This window comes from Balaenoptera musculus, chromosome 4, assembly GCF_009873245.2.
Source record: "Balaenoptera musculus isolate JJ_BM4_2016_0621 chromosome 4, mBalMus1.pri.v3, whole genome shotgun sequence".
In the NCBI taxonomy this organism is placed as follows: domain Eukaryota; kingdom Metazoa; phylum Chordata; class Mammalia; order Artiodactyla; family Balaenopteridae; genus Balaenoptera; species Balaenoptera musculus.
Window position 1 is genome coordinate 122091405 of NC_045788.1, and position 17945 is coordinate 122109349.

Genomic DNA, 17945 nt, shown 5'->3' on the forward strand with positions numbered 1-17945 from the left:
TTTTCTGTATTTTTTAATCATAAAACACGATAAAGAAATTATTTCAGATAGAATTATAAAGCTTTTATCTTTTGATAGGCAAACTCCCAGGAACAGAAAAACAACTGAATTGAGCTTTTTAAAGTTTTATTCCAGTTAAAATAGGTATATTTAAGTTACTTCATTAATCTTGAGGAGCTGTGCAATAGTCAGGATTCTTTGTCACGGCCATCCTGTCTTTGCGTTGCATTGATTCAGTACACATTCTTCCCTATGGAGTATACAAATGTCTTTCTCATATGCCTGTAGAAGAAAGACATGTTTTTGGTCAAATTCCTTTCTCAGTAGTAAAATTATTTTAGAGTTAAATTAACCTAATTTATTAAAACCTGAATGTATGAAAAATGAATATTTTAGTCACTTAGAAGTACTTATATAAGAGCTGTTAAAGCCTCTAGTCCTTAAACGTATGATCTATTCCTAGATGGACAGCTGACTAGAAGATGAATGACACAGCTTTTTTGTACTCTTTCAGAATTATCATCTTCAATGGACCTCAAAATTGCACTTTTAGTTAATAGCCTCCCATTAACACAAAACCATTTCCCCCTTTGGGGACAGACTCGAAATTAACAGCAACTCTTGTTGTAAGCATATTCTCTCTTAATAATAGTAACTGGGATTGAAAATTATATCTTTACTATCATCAAATCTCTTTTCTGAATTGATACTTCAGAATTTCGGTACATTATAATTACAGGGTTGGTCCCACCATTCAGCAATAGAATCCCAGAATGTTAACTTAATTATGGATTTCAAATGTGTAAGGACTGAGGTCAGCTATTTTCCACCTAAACTGAAAGAGAATTATAGGAATTGAACAGAAATGGAGGCAAGATACTGTTATTAGATATCAAGATAATGTGCCTATCTACAGGAATTGCTACACAAGGGCAATATTTCCTTGCAAAATGCCTTCCTGGAAAGATTTTCCTTTTAAATGGGTCCTCATCTTTTGTTAGTATTTTATGTTCAATAAAGTCATAAGAGGAAGAGAAAGCTGACATATTTTGAGCCTTTCTTAACTTTAAATCTGCCTGTTCTTAGGCTACAACCTAGAAAACAAAGAGTTAACAATGCTTTTGGTACAAGATTCCTATTTTCAAAGTCAGGTCTGCAGCAGTTACAGAATACATATTTTTCAAACTGTGTACTACTTTCTGAACTTTCATTTGTAATTAATGATTTTTCTATTCAATATATGTAACAAAATAGTGGCATTTACTTAATAAATTGTTAGACTAACTATAATTTACCTGGGCCTATGGGCAGTACAGATACATGGATTACATCTTAAAAGGACAGAAAAAAGAGTTACGGCAGGCAGTTGTGAATAATTGAATATGTGTAAAGATGGTAAGGCATGCTAGAGGCTATTTTAAAATTTCTGTGATATTATTTTAAAATTGTGAAATTTTTATTATTATACTTATTTTAGATTGCACCTACATCTGACAATGACTTTGGACGATATAATTGCACAGCCACTAACCGTATAGGAACAAGATTTCAAGAATATATTCTTGCTTTGGCTGGTAAGTATAGCACAGTAATTTCTGAGAATTCATAAAATATTTCTGGAAGTAAATAACGTTTACATTTTGATAATCCTGATACAGGTTATTATTAGAAACAAAGAACTGGTGCTTAAAAATTTAGAACAGTTGTATCTGATATATAGTGAGGACTTCAAGATTAATTTTAACCCTGATTCTAATTACCCCAACTTTATATATGACACATCTATGAAAGAAGTAGGAAACGTATGTCTTAAGACATCAAATTACATTTCATGTAAAGTAAGAATCTTGTCAAAAAATAAAAACAAAAGATATCTTTAGAGAAAATGAAATTAATCTATTTTAAAATTCTAAATTTGAAAGAACAAATAGTAACCTTATGTTTAAGCTAAATAGAAAATTTAGAGTTATGTAACTTGCTGAAATGTTTCATTTTGTATATATAAAGGCATTCCAGTTCTTCCCTTAAAGCTTAAAGATATAAAAATAATATCATGTAGATTAAAATTTACTTTAACTAGAAACCCTGATATGTTTTTATTTATATTTATGTGAGTATATACAAGCACATATAGTTATAGAATTTGCCATTATGTTTTACAAGACTGATTAGGAATCTGGAAATATACATTTTTATGCTTTGCAAAGTTCAGATGATGCAAAAATGTGATCTATTGTCTTCTAAGTCCAGGTCAAGAAATATCAGAAAATTACTGTAATCTTATGTTTTGATAGAATAAATAACTTCCATGAAAATATTTTAAAACTTTTTCAGAGTTCAAATATGTAACTATTCTTTTATATTGTTATGAATGATATTTATTTCTTTTGATTTGTAAATATATCTCAAAATAAATCATTAGTTGTAAAGATCAAAAGGGAAATTTAAAAGTTTACAAAGCTAATAATAATCAAATTATTGTGTAACTGTAAAACCTGCTATACTCCAATTCAAGTTTTATTTTACTACACTGGGGGGAAAGGGAGAGAAGGATTGTGTGAAACGGTTTTAGGGAAGGAAACAAGAAGGAAAAAGTTAAGATGAGAGGTAAGGTTAGAAGGGAAAGGAAGCTGAAGGGATGAAATAAGGAAGGAAATAAACCACTGTGCACTGTCTGCCAGGAAGTCATTAGAAAACTAATTTCAGTGAAAGTCATTGGAAGTAGACTCTACACATTTAGGCATCTGAATAAACCGTAATACAAGCAAATTAAGTTCTAGGAAAATGAAACATGTTAAATCACATCAAATTCATTGACAATAAATTGAAGTATCAACTGTAATGGTGAGAAGAATTCACTACTCATATTAATTCCAAGCCTTAGTAAATTAGGCAATGTTCTTGTAATTTGTATGAACTTTTTATAAATAATAACTAGACATATGATTATTATATTACTATATATATTTATGTATAATTATATTAATAGTGATGTACTGTTATATATTGTCTTTTTTTACGAGGCAATATATATGACCCAGTTTTCTATAAGGTAAAACTTGATAAATGACCAAACATTTTTTTCAGTTTTTGAGAGTTCATAATTCTAAGAAAATATGAAAAATAGAACATTATACTGTTGAGATTTAAACAATCTTATTAACTTCAAGGAAATACTAATGTCTGTGTACCTTCATATCTCACATTACTTACAGTAATATTTTTCATTAAAAAATATATTTTATACATATCCTTCTAATGAAGACATGAAATTAGTGAGTTTCCCTCTTTCCCACTATAGTAAAAAACAGAAAATGTTCATTCAAGATAAGAGTTATTATGTTGTTGGAAATATTTCTCAAATACTGCAATTGTCCTCATATTCCAAAATCTTGTGACTAATACAGGCTAAAACTTTGTTTTAGAAAAGATATATTCAACTGAAATTGTTATGAAGATATAAAAATGAATTAGACACTGTATCTTAGGTGGGAAACATACCTTTAAATATCAATATTTATGAATATGATTCCTTTGAGGAGACTCCTTTATTTAATGCTTATAAAATTTAGTCTTTCCTACAGAATTCAAACACTAAAAGTATAATGTGATTTTAAATGAAATATTATGAGAAACATTATATAGAAATTTAAATATTTCAAAATATATGTTAATACCACCATTCAATATGTCATTGGCCTATTTGACCTAGTAAAAGGTCAAGCTCATTTGACCTATGTTATTTTACACTGTACCATATTACTTTGTTCCCAAAGAGCAATAAATTAAAACAGGCAAAATTTAGCATGAAATTTTGTACTACATATTCAGTGAAAAAAGGAAAAGCTACATTTTAAATTATTTTACATCAAAAATATTTTTTTCTTCCCTCCTTTCTTCCTTCTTTCCTTCCTTTTTTCCCTCCTGGATAATTAAATCCTACCTCTGAGCAAAGTAGGCATTTGTATATGGATGGGGTAGGGCACAGCAGCCTGGCATAAGGTGCTAGACCCTGAAGGGGGTGAATGGAGTTAAGGGGTCTTCAGTGGTTCAGTGTTGGAGCCCAGGCTGTGTGAAAAGGATGTGCCTGTTTTAAAACAGAAACAGCAGCCCAGAGAGGAGGATTAGAACCTGATCAGAGTAAGGAGGGTTTTAAATGAAGGAGTGGGGGCAGTGATGGATGATTCATTTCTGCAAAGTTGGTAGGGTTAGCATGGCTAATATAGCTAATATAGTTATTTCACCTTTGGAGAAGAGATAGGGAAAAGGCAAAAATTAGAATGATCCTGGGCTGATGATTGGTTATTGGGGGTACTCTGGTCTTATGCACATAGATGGATAGAGAAAAGAAGTGAAGGTGGTGTGTGTGTGTGTGTGTGTGTGTGTGTGTGTGTGTGTGTGTGTTCAGCCACTTCTACAAGGAGCTTCCTTTGCCAGGAATGTGATTTAGAAAACAATTTCTGAGCAAATTCTACACACTGAGATGATTTGGGAGCTACAACATCCCAATAACAAAAGAGCACACTTGGCAGACAGATCTTGGTTTCTAAGTACCCTTCTTCACTGGGAGTAACCAGGGCTGTTTGTAAAATTGGCTGATTCTAGGAGTGGGGCAGAGAAGTACAAGATAAGCCTGGAATAATGTGTTGAGCCATAAAGAAAGGATTTTTTTTTTAAAAGGATGGCTGTATGTTAAAAACATCCATTATCCAACTTTAACAAACATCAGAATATACATTAATTCAGCTGAGGAACATCAATGGTTGCTAAAGAGGTTGTGAGAGTTAGATGAGAAAAAAATCAATATGTCTTAAAGTACCTACTCCCAAATTATTAGTTAGTTACAAAGGGAAAAATAGTAACTTTACAGTTGACAAAACTAGCAGATCCCATTTTGATTAAGTGATCAAAGTTAATATCATTAGCAATGAGAAAATTAAACTTGCATACTATCAAAAAGAGGCAATGGGAAGAACACAGAATAACAGCTGTGATATTCTTGCCAAAAATGAATAATCAGAATCTAGTGTGAGGAAATATAAGACAAATCCAAATTGAGGTACCATCTACAAAATAACTAGCCTTCAAAGTGTCAAAGCCATGAAAAGCAAGGAATGATTGAGGAAAAGACACATAACAAATAAATTCCATGCATACATCCTTTTGTTATAAAGGACATTATTGGAATAAGGGTAAAATTTGGTTGTGGTCTTTGGATTAGATGGCATTTAATTATTTCATAGATCTTATGTAGGAGGATGTTATGTTGCAGAAAATAAATGCTAAAGCTAGCATCATGTCAACTTACTTTAAATAGTTCAGATTAAAAAGAAAAGTTCCATGCACTATTCTTGCAAATTTTCTATAAATATACATTTATTTTAAAAGGATAAAGAATAAAAAGGAAAGAAACTAAGGCCAATAAACAAATATGCATAAGATAGAGCCGCTTTAGAAAAGCAACATAACTTGTGAACACAGGTGACTATCTTAATAAATAGCCACATCTTTTGCATTTGGGCATACATACTTTGATATATGATCCTGTAAGTTGCTTTAAATTATTAAGAAGAGCATTTTTCATATTAAATAATCATTTATTCACATACTACTAATGTTTTAAAATATTCAGGTATAATTTTCACTCTAAAATATAGCAATTTATTTAGACATTTCTTTTAAATCTCTTAATAAGTATGATGATAGCATTGTTCTTAACAATGGAGATACAGTCTTCAGTAACAGTGAAAATATAACAGGGTATAGAAATAGGCATATGGATGCCACTCATACTCATGAGCTTGATATTTCACCTCCATGCCTCCCATTTATTTTGCCATTATCTCTGTTGGGAAAGAACAGCTATATAAAGTTATAGTAAGAAGAGATAGAAATGATTAGCTAAATTGAATCATGAGTACTCATCTTCATAATTGTCATAGTAGTTCAATGAATTACACGAGATATTTATGCCTATTTTATAGAAGAAAGTTGCATTCACAAATTAGGAAAAAATATGTAAACACATTTGTTGTTATATCTATCATTATAACAATTTAAATAATGAGTAGACTAAAATATTGGCTAGATCAAAGTGCTCCAGAGGGCAGCATTCCTTTTTATGGTACCGTTTCCTACGTATGACCTTAATGGGTCAAGTCCTATTCTTTAACCCCATCTTTGTTTTTACATTTTCACAAAAGTAATACCAAGGAACCTACGATTGTTCATTTCTAGAATGATTTTTTTTAAATAAGAGATATTTCACTGTGCTTTGATTAAATCACAGAAACCCTTCTATTAAACTCTGGCTTCATATTCATGGGCAAAGATTGGTCCAGTCCTCTTTGGTCTAGTTCTCATCTTCAGAAAAATGAAATACTTTTTTTCTATAATTTTATGGGAAACACAACATTTTTCACATGTGATTGATAACTAATTTTGTTAGATTAATGTTTATCAACATGCCAAATAAAAATAAAATTAGAGACTGAGACAGAAGGAGATTTTTTTTAAGGATTTCATCATGAAATTTTAAAAAATGTACCTCCTGGTGACTTTCTAGCTAGGAAGCATACTTTGTTTTTTTTAATTTAAATGCCTATCTTGGAGCAAATTAAAAATGTAGAACACATAAGGATAAATGAAATTGCAAGCATATAGTTAAACAATTATCATTTCTTCTTTATAGTTTTCTACTTCCAATAGATCATAATCTGACAAGCCATTCTGTATATGTACATGTGTATTTTAAAGAGCTTTTCCTGAAAGACTTTATCTTTTCAGCCCCATCAAATGATTTTATGCATAATTTTCTTAACTTTGTTAATTCATTTCATCATTGCTATACTTAGTTTTTAACTGTAAACTTTTCATATTAAACCTTAATATGGAGATCTCACCTTTGCTTCATTAATAGACACCCTTTTCTGATCAAGTTACCTTCTCCTGGGCAGTTTCAGGGGAGGGACTCTGCTGTAAGCTGTCAGCAGTTAACACTTCCAGCACTGGGGAAAGGGAGCCTTGGACCTGAAGGGGGTTTCAGCATGCCACAGCAGCCTCTCCAAGATCTACCTGAGAAGACCATTGCGAGGACTAAGTGAGGAAATGCAGCCAAAGCACTAGCACACGGTGTGTGCTCGACAAGTGTTAGTGACTTACTATTATAGCCAAATTATAGTTTATATTTGTCACTTTTCTTATGGGTATAAGAAATAAACTATAAACAATAATCCATATTGTTGATGTCTCTTTAGATATAATACCCAGATCTGGACATCACAGATGAATGCACAGTAAAATCTGATAATGGGATAATGACCTTGTTTATTCTGAACACTGTATTTTATTAAGTAATACAAAATTTCATTTGATTTTGCCACATTTTTCCTTCCAGTGTTTTTTCCTACATCTTTTTCACACAAACTGCTATTAAGTGAGGTCCCCTGTGCTATGTTTCACAATTGATCTCTTTTTTTAACCTCAGTTCAGGACTCTGTACTTACCCCTATTAAATTTCATCGTGCCCATTTGAGCTCATCATTTTAATCTACTGAGACCCTGTCAAATCCAATATTTTTGCTCTCTTTCTCAGATTGATCTAATTCACAAATATCATGAAGTAGTTGTCTGTATTTTCACCTAGGTCGTGGGTAAGCCTATACAAGTCATTTTTGTGAATAGAGACCATCTTACAGGTTAAACTGGATCAATTGAACAGAATTCTGTAGATATGGAATTATAGTCAATCTACTTGCCCTTGTACCTGGACAGCATTTTATCCAGACCCTTGTTCTGTAAAACTTGAAAGCAGGTTAAAAGTAGTTCACTTGAAAACACACTTTCTTCAACTGAATATAAAACTAGATTTCTCCTATGTGATCAGTTTTATGATCTAGCCTGGAAAATCTACATCTTTCTCTTTTTTTCCTATACTGTAAGGCAAGCTTTTATTTGTCTTCAAAAACTATTTATGACATCCTTGCAATTTCCTCATTCCCATACTCCTCTGAAAAAATTAAACTAATATAACTAGATATTATTTTTAGGGATCCATGCTTGTATCAATTCTGAATGACTTATTAATCTACTCACTCAGCATACATAAAGTGTGATTCTGGTAGGTGCTAAGCACTGGTTTAGATCTTGGGAATCTGAAGATGAATAATACTTAGCAACTGATTTTCACAAGTAAGTTATAGTATAAAAGATATGAGTTGCAATAGAAGTGTGAATCAAATGCCTGGGAACACAAAATGAAATTATGATTGTAATTCTTGGGGAAAGCTTCAAACAGGTATCAACTTTTGAACTGAATCTGAAGGAGTAGAAACAGATCCAGTGACGAAGTAGTAGAAAGATGGAAAGAATCAAGATGGGAAAAGGCATGAGCATTTAATGGAGGACTGGATGGCATATCCTGTGGGTGGGTCAGTGGTGGTGATATGAATAGAAAGTCAGTAAGAAAGCAAATTACGGATCTCCTTAAAAACATTCATCATGCTTACATTCTGTTACATCATATATACAGCAAGGGAAGTTTGGAGTTTTTAGTCATAAAGCAACATGATCCACTTATCATGAAACAACTATCTTGATTTCTATGTTTCTATTTCTATCTTTCTCTAAATAACCTAATATATAAATGTATGTGTATATATATATATATATATATATAGAGAGAGAGAGAGAGAGAGAGAGTATATATATAAAATATATATATAAAATTAGGGAAATGGATTGCTTTTCTTTTGGTCTGGTGAATGTCAATATAAAAAAAATAAGCCTTTTTTTCTTTTCTTTTCTGTTTTTCTCTTTGTTTTTTCTCCCTCCCTCCCTTTCTTTCTTTCTTTCTTTTTTTTAAATAAATAAATAAATTTATTTATTTATTTATCTATCTATCTATCTTTGACTGTGTTGGGTCTTCGTAGCTGCGCACGGGATTTCTCTAGTTATGGCGAGCAGGGGCTACTCTGTGTTGCAGTGCAAAGGCTTCCCATTGCAGTGGTTTCTCTTGTTGCAGAGCACGGGCTCTAGGCACATGGGCTCAGTAGTTGTGGCTCATGGGCTCAGTAGTTGTGGCTCACGGGCTCTAGAGTGCACGCTCAGTAGTTGTGGTGCACAGGCTTACTTGCTCCGCAGCATGTGGGATCTTCCCGGTTCAGGACTCAAACCCATGTCCCCTGCATTTGCAGGCAGATTCTTAACCACTGCACCACCAGGAAAGTCCCTTTCTTCCTTTCTTCCTTCCTTTCTTCCTTTCTTTCTTTCTTTCTTTCTTTCTTTCTTTCTTTCTTTCTTTCTTTCTTTCTTTCTTTCTTTCTTATTCTAGAGTGGAAAATAATTCCTTCTGTCTTAAATAAAATTATTGTGACCTTATGAATCCTTCTGGCTACTGTATCATTTCTCCACTTCTGCATCATTTCTGTTAATAAAGTTCACAAAATAATTGACTATATTTGCTGCACCTAATTACTTTCCTCTCATTCTGTCACAAACACTTTCAGTCTTGTTTTTACCTCCACTGCTCTGTAAAACCTACTATTATCAAGGTATCCATTGACCTTCTCATGCTCGATCCAGCGGTCAATTCTCAATCCTCATGCTTCTTCATCTAGCAGCAGATTACACAATCGAGTGTGTCTTTCTCCTTGAGTCATCTCCCTAACCCACAACATAGCAGTCATGTCACCATGCTTTCCTGGTTTTTCTTCTTCCTCATCAGGCTCTTTTTGGTCTTCTTTCCTAGTAGTTCCATATTTCTCTGAACTTTAAAAATCACTGTACTTCAGTTTGGTGGTCTCTTTTTATTTTATCTACACTCACACCTTTGTTATTCTAATTTTTATGATTTAAATACCACTTATACTCTAAAACTCCAAAATATGTCGTCAGCTTGGATATTTTCCCTGAATTCTATACTTTTATATCAAACTTAATTCCCTCTCCACAAAGATGTTCTAGAGCCAATGCAAATCTCCAAATGTCCAGATATCAAAAGCGAATCTGTATTCACCTCTACATATCTTCCTTTGGCATTCTTTCCTATCTCAGTAAGTGGCAACTGTCTCCAGTTGTTCAGGTCAAGAGACTCACAGTCATCGTTAATCAACTTGTTTACTCAGACCATACACCCAACACTTTAGCAAGTCTTATTGACTCTTTTACCAACAAGGTGTTTACAGGGTCTTACTATTCTCATGAAATTTCTATATTCTATATTCTATACTCTAGTTGTTTTTGTTGGTTTGGTTTGGTTTTGCTTTTAATGTATATTTTTGCATAAAGTCCTAAACTGGCTTTCCCATTTGGCTTATGCCCCCCCTGGAGTATAGCCTAAATAAAAGATCACGAGGGCTTCTTCTTATTAAACAAATAGTTAAGTAATTAAGGCATAATTCTCTTCTGCTGAAGGCATTCCAGTGGCTTCCTATTTTGTTCAGAGATGAAGCCATAGTGATTATAAAGACCTATCACGCTGCACAAGGTTTCTCTTCACCCCACCCCCAGTGGCCTTCTCTGAACTCCATCTCCTTTCCCCACACCTTGGTCATCCTGCTCTCCACAGACTGCCCCCCTTCTTTAAACCCTCAAGGCACATTTCATCTTTGTACTTACAGTGTTCTCTTCATAGCAGTTTCATGAGTTGTTTTCTTATCCTTTAAGTCCTTGATCAAATATTACTTTTTTAACAAAGATATTTCCATCCACAAAATTCAAAATTACAACACTCCAACTCTGCTCCCATCCCCACCTAAACTATCTCACTTGTCTGCTTAATTTTGACCACAGTGTTTGTACAAAATAGTTTATATATTACAATTATTTTTATGTAGTTAGCTTGTAATCTCTATAAGAGAAGTGATGGTTGTCTCAATTTTTATCCCAGAACATAGAAAATTGCCTGGCTTATAGTAGATTTACATGAATTATTGAATGTATAAAGGATTCAGTGTGTTTCATTTGATTTGCCTATGAATCATAGTTGAAATGCACAATTAATAATGGGACATGGGACTCCGTGAGTTGTGACAAGGGTCAAGACTTGGGTATAATTGAGGAAATAATTAATAATTAATACCTCGGATTAAATGGAGAATATAAGAGGTAAATGATGTAATCAAGGACAGATCCCTGGAGTACCTCAGTTTAATTGATGGATTTTAAAGTATATGAACAAATAAAATTGAAAACAATTATTTAGAGAGTTAGTGTAACTACCTGCGAGGAGAAAATTTTAAACATATGTGATCAAATGCTGTTAAAAGATCAGTAGGATAATGATCTGATTTGGCATTTGGGTAATGAAGTGAGGAATTTGCAGGGTCTCAGATGTGCTACAGATTGGCTATAACATTAGATTAAGCTCACAATTGAAATAGGAAAAAAAATATAAAATTTATTGGAAATAACGTGGCTGCTCAGAGCAGAAGCAGGTGGAACCCATCTCAGCATCATCCCTGAGGTGCATGCAGTTGATAGCTACACTCTGCATGTTAGGGTCTTGCTATATCTAGGAAGTTCAATTCTTTATACGATAATTCCCTTAATATTTGGGACTTTTTATCGGGTGGAGACTGATGAACAAACCTAGGAGAAAAAAATTTAATATAGAGAATTGGGTGGTTATAAAATCATTTGAGAGGCAGGAAAAAGGGAAGGCATGAGATAGCCACCAATCTTCTGGCTTCAAGGTCATAATATACCTCAAGTGAGGTGCAAGGTCAAGTCTGCAACTTCTAATCAGAGGTCAGAAATCCCTGCAGCCAAGCTACCCTGCGGCTGATATCACAGCCACCAGCACCAGGAACTGTGTGATTAGGCTGTGGAATAGGGAGTCCAGCTGCTTCCATCATCCACATCTGTAGGTCTCCTTGTCCACGTGCACCTCCTCGGAAGAGTAGGGATGTCACACACACTCCTTCAGCATGTTAAACCACTAAGATGTGCAGCTCATCCTAAGTGCCTTCATGGTTCTAACAATTGTAGCAACAAGTGAACCTGGGAAATAAAGATTTTAGCCTTCCCTTTCTTATGATAAAGGGGAGTAGCATAGATGATAGAAATGGATGTGGAGTATCATTGGAAAACATTTAAGGTAAGGTTTCAAACACCATTCTAGAAAAATATTCACTTCAGTACTTTCACTTACAAAGGCTGACAAATATCAAACTGTTCCTATTGATCTAAGTTTAGCAATACCACATCCTCACCTGTGGGGAAAGAGCTGAGTCAGTGACTCTGAACCCTACCTTAGTTGCCAGCTTCCCAGCATTCTAGGAAACCAAAGTTCCAGAAGTAAAGATGTTGGGACAGAAATTAGGAACAATCTATTCAAGCAGTGTGACAGGGAAACAAAAGAAGAGTTTGTTGCCTGAGAATAGAGTAGAACAGAAGAAAGTTTGTCATTTGGGAGATTTTTATAGTTCACGGCAATAAGGCAGAGAAGAAAGCGAGACTGAAACTCCAAAAGAGAAGAAAAAGGGAAGAGAAGAGCTACCTGGTGATGCAGTGTTCTGCAGAAGAAAAAAGTAAAAGAAACACCATTCAGAGATGGAGGATTTGGCCTTGGAAAAGAGGAGGGTGGACTTCCATTAATTCAAAAGTGATAGAATACAATTTGAGTGAACTCACTTGATGATTTCTGTTTTTCACTTTTGATATCAAGGTCTATTTATTTCCTGATAATTGAGGACACAGTTGAGGAAGTGAGTTTGAAGATCTAAAATACACATGCGCACACATCCACAAATCATCTTTTATATTGCTATTGTATTCAACATTTTTGACTCTCACCTTATCCTGAATCCTGAGGAAATACTGTTTTGTAATCCCATGATTCATCTTCAATTTGAAATTTTTCAATTTAAAATATTTACTCATCCAAGATATCATTTGCAGGTGCATTATATTCTTCAACTCTCTTTCTTTTCTTCTACGTGAATATCTTTGGGCATATGCTTTCAGAATTTTGCCTTATAGGGGGCATCTTCACTTTGGGATGCTTTTTTTTTGTTAGACAGGAGAACATAATATCTGATGTATTATTTTCACTTTATTTCCAAACATCTATGCATATATCTGCTTATTGCCCTCTTCCTTTTTCATAAAGTTTCTTGTACTTTTACTTTACTTATTAGTTCTTTTTTATTTAATTGTATTCTTTTATTTTATCAGAATTAAAGTCAGAAGAGCAACTCCTCTTATTGTTCCTTTACCTGTTACAAGATAAAGTAATTACCAAGGCAGACTTTTTATAAGTTTTCTCATTTATACTTTGATCAAGCTATGACTTTAGGCATATGTTTAAATATCAAAATGTTTATCAATGTTATTTAGACCCTGAGAGTTATTTTAAAGAAAGGGTAACTGAGAATAATATTTGTAAACGTCCTGTGATGTATTTCCATCAACTCACCCTTACAACAGCAACTTTAATGTTGTTATTATTATTAATGTTTTGCTTATAAGAAAACTGATACCCAATAAGTTTAATTTGCCTAGAATCTTACAGCAACTCCAGAGACTGTTCCTATCTGACTCCTAGACCGTGACACCAAGTCTTTGCTATTATACACAGCAAACATTTCTAAGCTGAACCTCAGTATTGTATCTTTTACCTACCATTTGACTAAAATATTGATAGATGTCAATGAATACAAAATAAAGTGATAGTAAGAGGATGGTTACCAGAGAAGGATAGCAAAAACTATGGTGACTAATATTTACTAAGTGCTTAGTATATTTCAAGTTCTGTTTTATGTGTTCTTCATTATTTAATACTCATAGCATCCTAGCAGTGGATATTATTCTAATCTCCATTTTAGGGAGAAAAATACTGATGGTTGAAAAGATTAAGAGACTTGTCCAAGGCTGAAGTTGACAAAAGTAGCAAGACCAGACTTTGGATCCATAGATTCTGGTGATATATATCCAGGCTCTTCATCGAACCCTATATTGGTACCAGTCGAGGTGAAAAGGAAGAGTAAATAAATACGTGTTTGCATCATTGTATTATTTATTCATTCAGTGATAGGTGGCATTCATTAATTATTAAGATGGAAGGTGCTACGAAGTGATTTAGAAAAATATGCTAACAATGGTGGGAGCATTACGTATGGAATTCACATCCACAAGCCCTATTTAAAACACTGGATTGTGTTTGATTATCTTTTACAGTATGCTTGCATACACCCAGTGAGGTTAGATATTTCAGGATCTTGAAAGCCAGACTGAAAAGTCTAAGTTTGTTGTTGTAAAGAGGAGGAAGTTCCTGAATATCTTCCTCAGGAAAGTGACGTGACCAGAATGGTATTTTAGAAAAATTGATTTTGCATTTACATGCCTTATGGGTTGAAATTTGATGGGCTGTCCATAGAAAAGGAAGCTGAGAGCCACTAATGGCATTGCAGGTAGAAGCAGATAGGGCCTGGGCTTGGGAGTTAACAGTGGAAACAGGAAGGAAAAGATGGATATAAGAATTATAATGCAGGAAAGATGAAAATAACTTTGTGACTAATTTTGATGTATATCAGAGGTAGAATCAAGGATGAATGTGATTACAAAACAGTTGAGAAAGTGGAGAGAAGAATTAAAGATGTTGGTTCTACATCAGGCACTATTCACTTGGACATACTCTGTACCTTTGTGTACTGTTTTTAATTACTGAAATATTTAATACATCATATATTTCCTGAGGACTGAGTATGGTCTATCAGTATTTTCAATGATACATGTATGTATATATGTGTGTATGTATGTATGCATGCATGTATAAATTGTGTATATCAAATATTTTGTCCCTTTCTACAAGAAATTCATAATTTAGTAGTCAGTGGGTGGTTGGACATGTAAAATCAGAATGGAAACAAATATTTAGGAAGATTTTAGAGTTGCAAATCATAAGCACACTTTCCTTTTTAGTTAGGTAACATAAAGAAGAGGCCAATAAAAAATAAATGTAAATGAAAAACCAAGGTAAGAGTCAACAGGTCTGAAAATAGACGATATGGCTGGAAAAAGATGCCCACTGGCTTATATTTTGGTGACGGTACTTTTGTGCTATGAATAAAAATCTGGTTGGTGTACCGTGTCAGGGTGTACAGCTTAGCAAATGGTGTATACTTCTGCACTGAGGGTAAGAACCCAGAACCGTATACATGCCATATGGTCAAAAGGAAGAGCCCAGAAGAATTACATTTCTTTCTCCTTCCCTAGTACTTAAAACCTTTCCTTTTGAAGTGTATCCTCAAACTAAAGGTTATCATTGATGTGATGTCCAACCTAGACCTAGCTGACATTAGAGAGTCACTCAGCATGAGGTGAGGAATTGGCAGTCTTATTCAAAACAATCAATGTGTGTGTTTTTTCCTCCTCTTCAAACTTTATATCAAACCTACAGATGAAAAGAACCTATAGTTATAACCCAGGGATTAAAGAAACTTGTAAAACTATGATCATGTTTATATATGACAACTTAAATAAATTATTAAGATAATTTAAAATGTTTACTTCCAGATAAGATTTTAATAGCAGTATGACTTTGGGATGCATCAGTATTCTGCACATTTATTTCTGAACCTTAGAGTTACAGCATAATGCACTTCATAGGATCTCCAAATAATTTACAGTTACTAATTAGAGCTGAAACGTACACTGTTGCATTTCTTTACAATATTAATATATAAAAGGCCATAAACCTGCCTTCTTGGCTCTTGCCCAGTATCATTTATAAGACATATTTTTATTTGACCTATAGTGCTCTCTTTTAACTTTAGCAAATAAGGCACATTTGACTTTTGAGAGCCATTAGAGATTTTTATATGAATGTTTGAATATATCAGAACAAAAATTTACGTTTACTGCATTATTTTCAATCTAGTGCTTTTTTCTTTTTGTTTTTGTAGAGTTAATTCCAGAGATGGAACTATATATTTTATTTACATATTTATATAACACATGCATATAATTTACATAAATTAAGTGTACATTTCCAATCTTTATGATTTTTTTCAAATGTGATATTGAAAGAGAGAGAGATTGAGAGACAGAAGGGACCGAGAGAAATTCCTTTAATGTTTAACATGCCTCTAATTACTCATGTTTCTAGAGCAAAGGTTTCATCGATTTCCTCATCAAGACTTTTTTCCCTCTTATTTTCTCCTGTTGCCTGTTCGACCTTTCAGATAATTCTTTATAAAGCTTTGTGTACTAGAAAATAAAATGAAAATTCACCCAGGATATCTTCTTGAGTTTGAAATAATGTGAGTAATGGATTAATACAGAAACACATAGAAGAAGAATTTTGTAGCTGTCTCCTTTAAATACAGGGATTAAAACTGAAATACCTAACTTTATTTTAATTAACTGATACTTAAATAAAATTTTAAAAAATAGTTTACAGTTTTATTTAGTTCATAATGACAATTTATCTGAACTTAACACTTGCCACCAAGTTATTAATATAATTTTAATAAACAAAAAGGAAATAAATCTCACATTTTCACAAAAGATAATTCTTTATGCTAATGATTCAGTAAAATCTTTTCTTATATTTTAATTGTGCCTGCATTTTCTCTCTCACACACACACACTCTCACACACACACACACTCACACACACACACTCATGAGCTTGTTTCCTTGAATGGAAATAAAATGCTTATATTGTATAGTAAAGGCAGAAGTAAAATTATTCTCTCAATAAATGAAATTTGGTACTGAATATTTTACTCTTTATTTACTATAGTAATAAAGATTGACTAATGTATACCTTCTTGCAATTCGAAGAGATCATTCAGCGGTTTATGCAAGCTTTGTAATTCAAATATATTAAGTGATATAGGCAGCAATTTTCTTTTATTCCTAGTTCTCAGAGTACCATAAGTCTTAATAATGGCCATCCACATTACCTGGGTTATATTTCCTTTGTTTTTATTCCTTTGTAGATGTGCCATCCAATCCCTATGGAGTGAAGATTATAGAGCTGTCACAGACCACAGCCAAGGTTTCTTTCAGCAAGCCGGACTCCCATGGAGGTGTGCCTATTAATCACTATCAAGTGGATGTTAAAGAAGTGGCATCAGAAACCTGGAAAATAGTACGCTCCCATGGAGTTCAAAGTGAGTCAATGATTTCAAAGTGTGTGTTGGTTAATTCAAGCTGATCTTCAACATACCTGTGTGATTAGCTTTTTATTTTCCTTCAACATGCTATTTTTCTTTCTTTTAATGAGATAGGGTTGGAAAGACGTTCCCACTGTCTTATTCTTCTTAAGAATACTTTAATAAAGAGTAGAAAAGTTTCAATCTTTAGTAAAGATTAAAGAGTTTTGGGAATTCCCTGGCAGTCCAGTGGTTTGGACTTGGCACTTTCACTCCCATGGGCCTGGGTTCACTCCCTGGTCAGGGAACTAAGATCCTGTAAGCCTTTCGGCTCAGCCAAAAATAATATTACAAAAAAAAAAAAAAAGTTTAGCAAAATCACCAAAGTTTAATTCCAGGGGAAAAAGTTAGTATTTAAAATTTGGGTGTTGGAAAACAAATTGCTGACATGTTACATTTGATAGCTGAATGTTATCAAGTGTGTGTTTTCCATTTATTAATAATATTTCTTTCATAAGTAGGTGTGAACGTCATACTGTAAAATGTATGTCTTATATATATACTCATGAAGCCATCTATAAAAATTGACCTTGCGTACCAAAATTTACTTCAAAATTATGCTTTGAAAACTCAAATTTCTACTGCATGTCATAAGATTTTGAATAATAGAATTAGCTAGCTATGAGAAATTAGAACAGTTTGCAACAGTTCTTTTCACTTATGTAGAATTTCATCATGTGAATATGTGATTTTTTCCTCCATTATTAGGAGAAGAAACTAAATTAGGGAAAAATACTAAATTACCAGAGTTGGACTCTGTTAATTGCGACATAGAACTACATCT

The 17945-nt window shown here is 33.3% G+C and overlaps 1 protein-coding gene across 2 annotated transcripts in view; it reads left to right on the plus strand.

Moving 5' to 3' along the window:
• Positions 1–17945, plus strand: part of NCAM2 (neural cell adhesion molecule 2) — a 485073-nt gene that overhangs the window by 380006 nt on the left and 87122 nt on the right. For both annotated transcript variants that reach the window (XM_036851505.1, XM_036851506.1), the window contains exons 11-12: positions 1478–1574; positions 16946–17119. In XM_036851505.1, coding sequence (XP_036707400.1) covers positions 1478–1574; positions 16946–17119 — 271 coding nt within the window. The remainder of the gene's footprint in view (positions 1–1477; positions 1575–16945; positions 17120–17945) is intronic.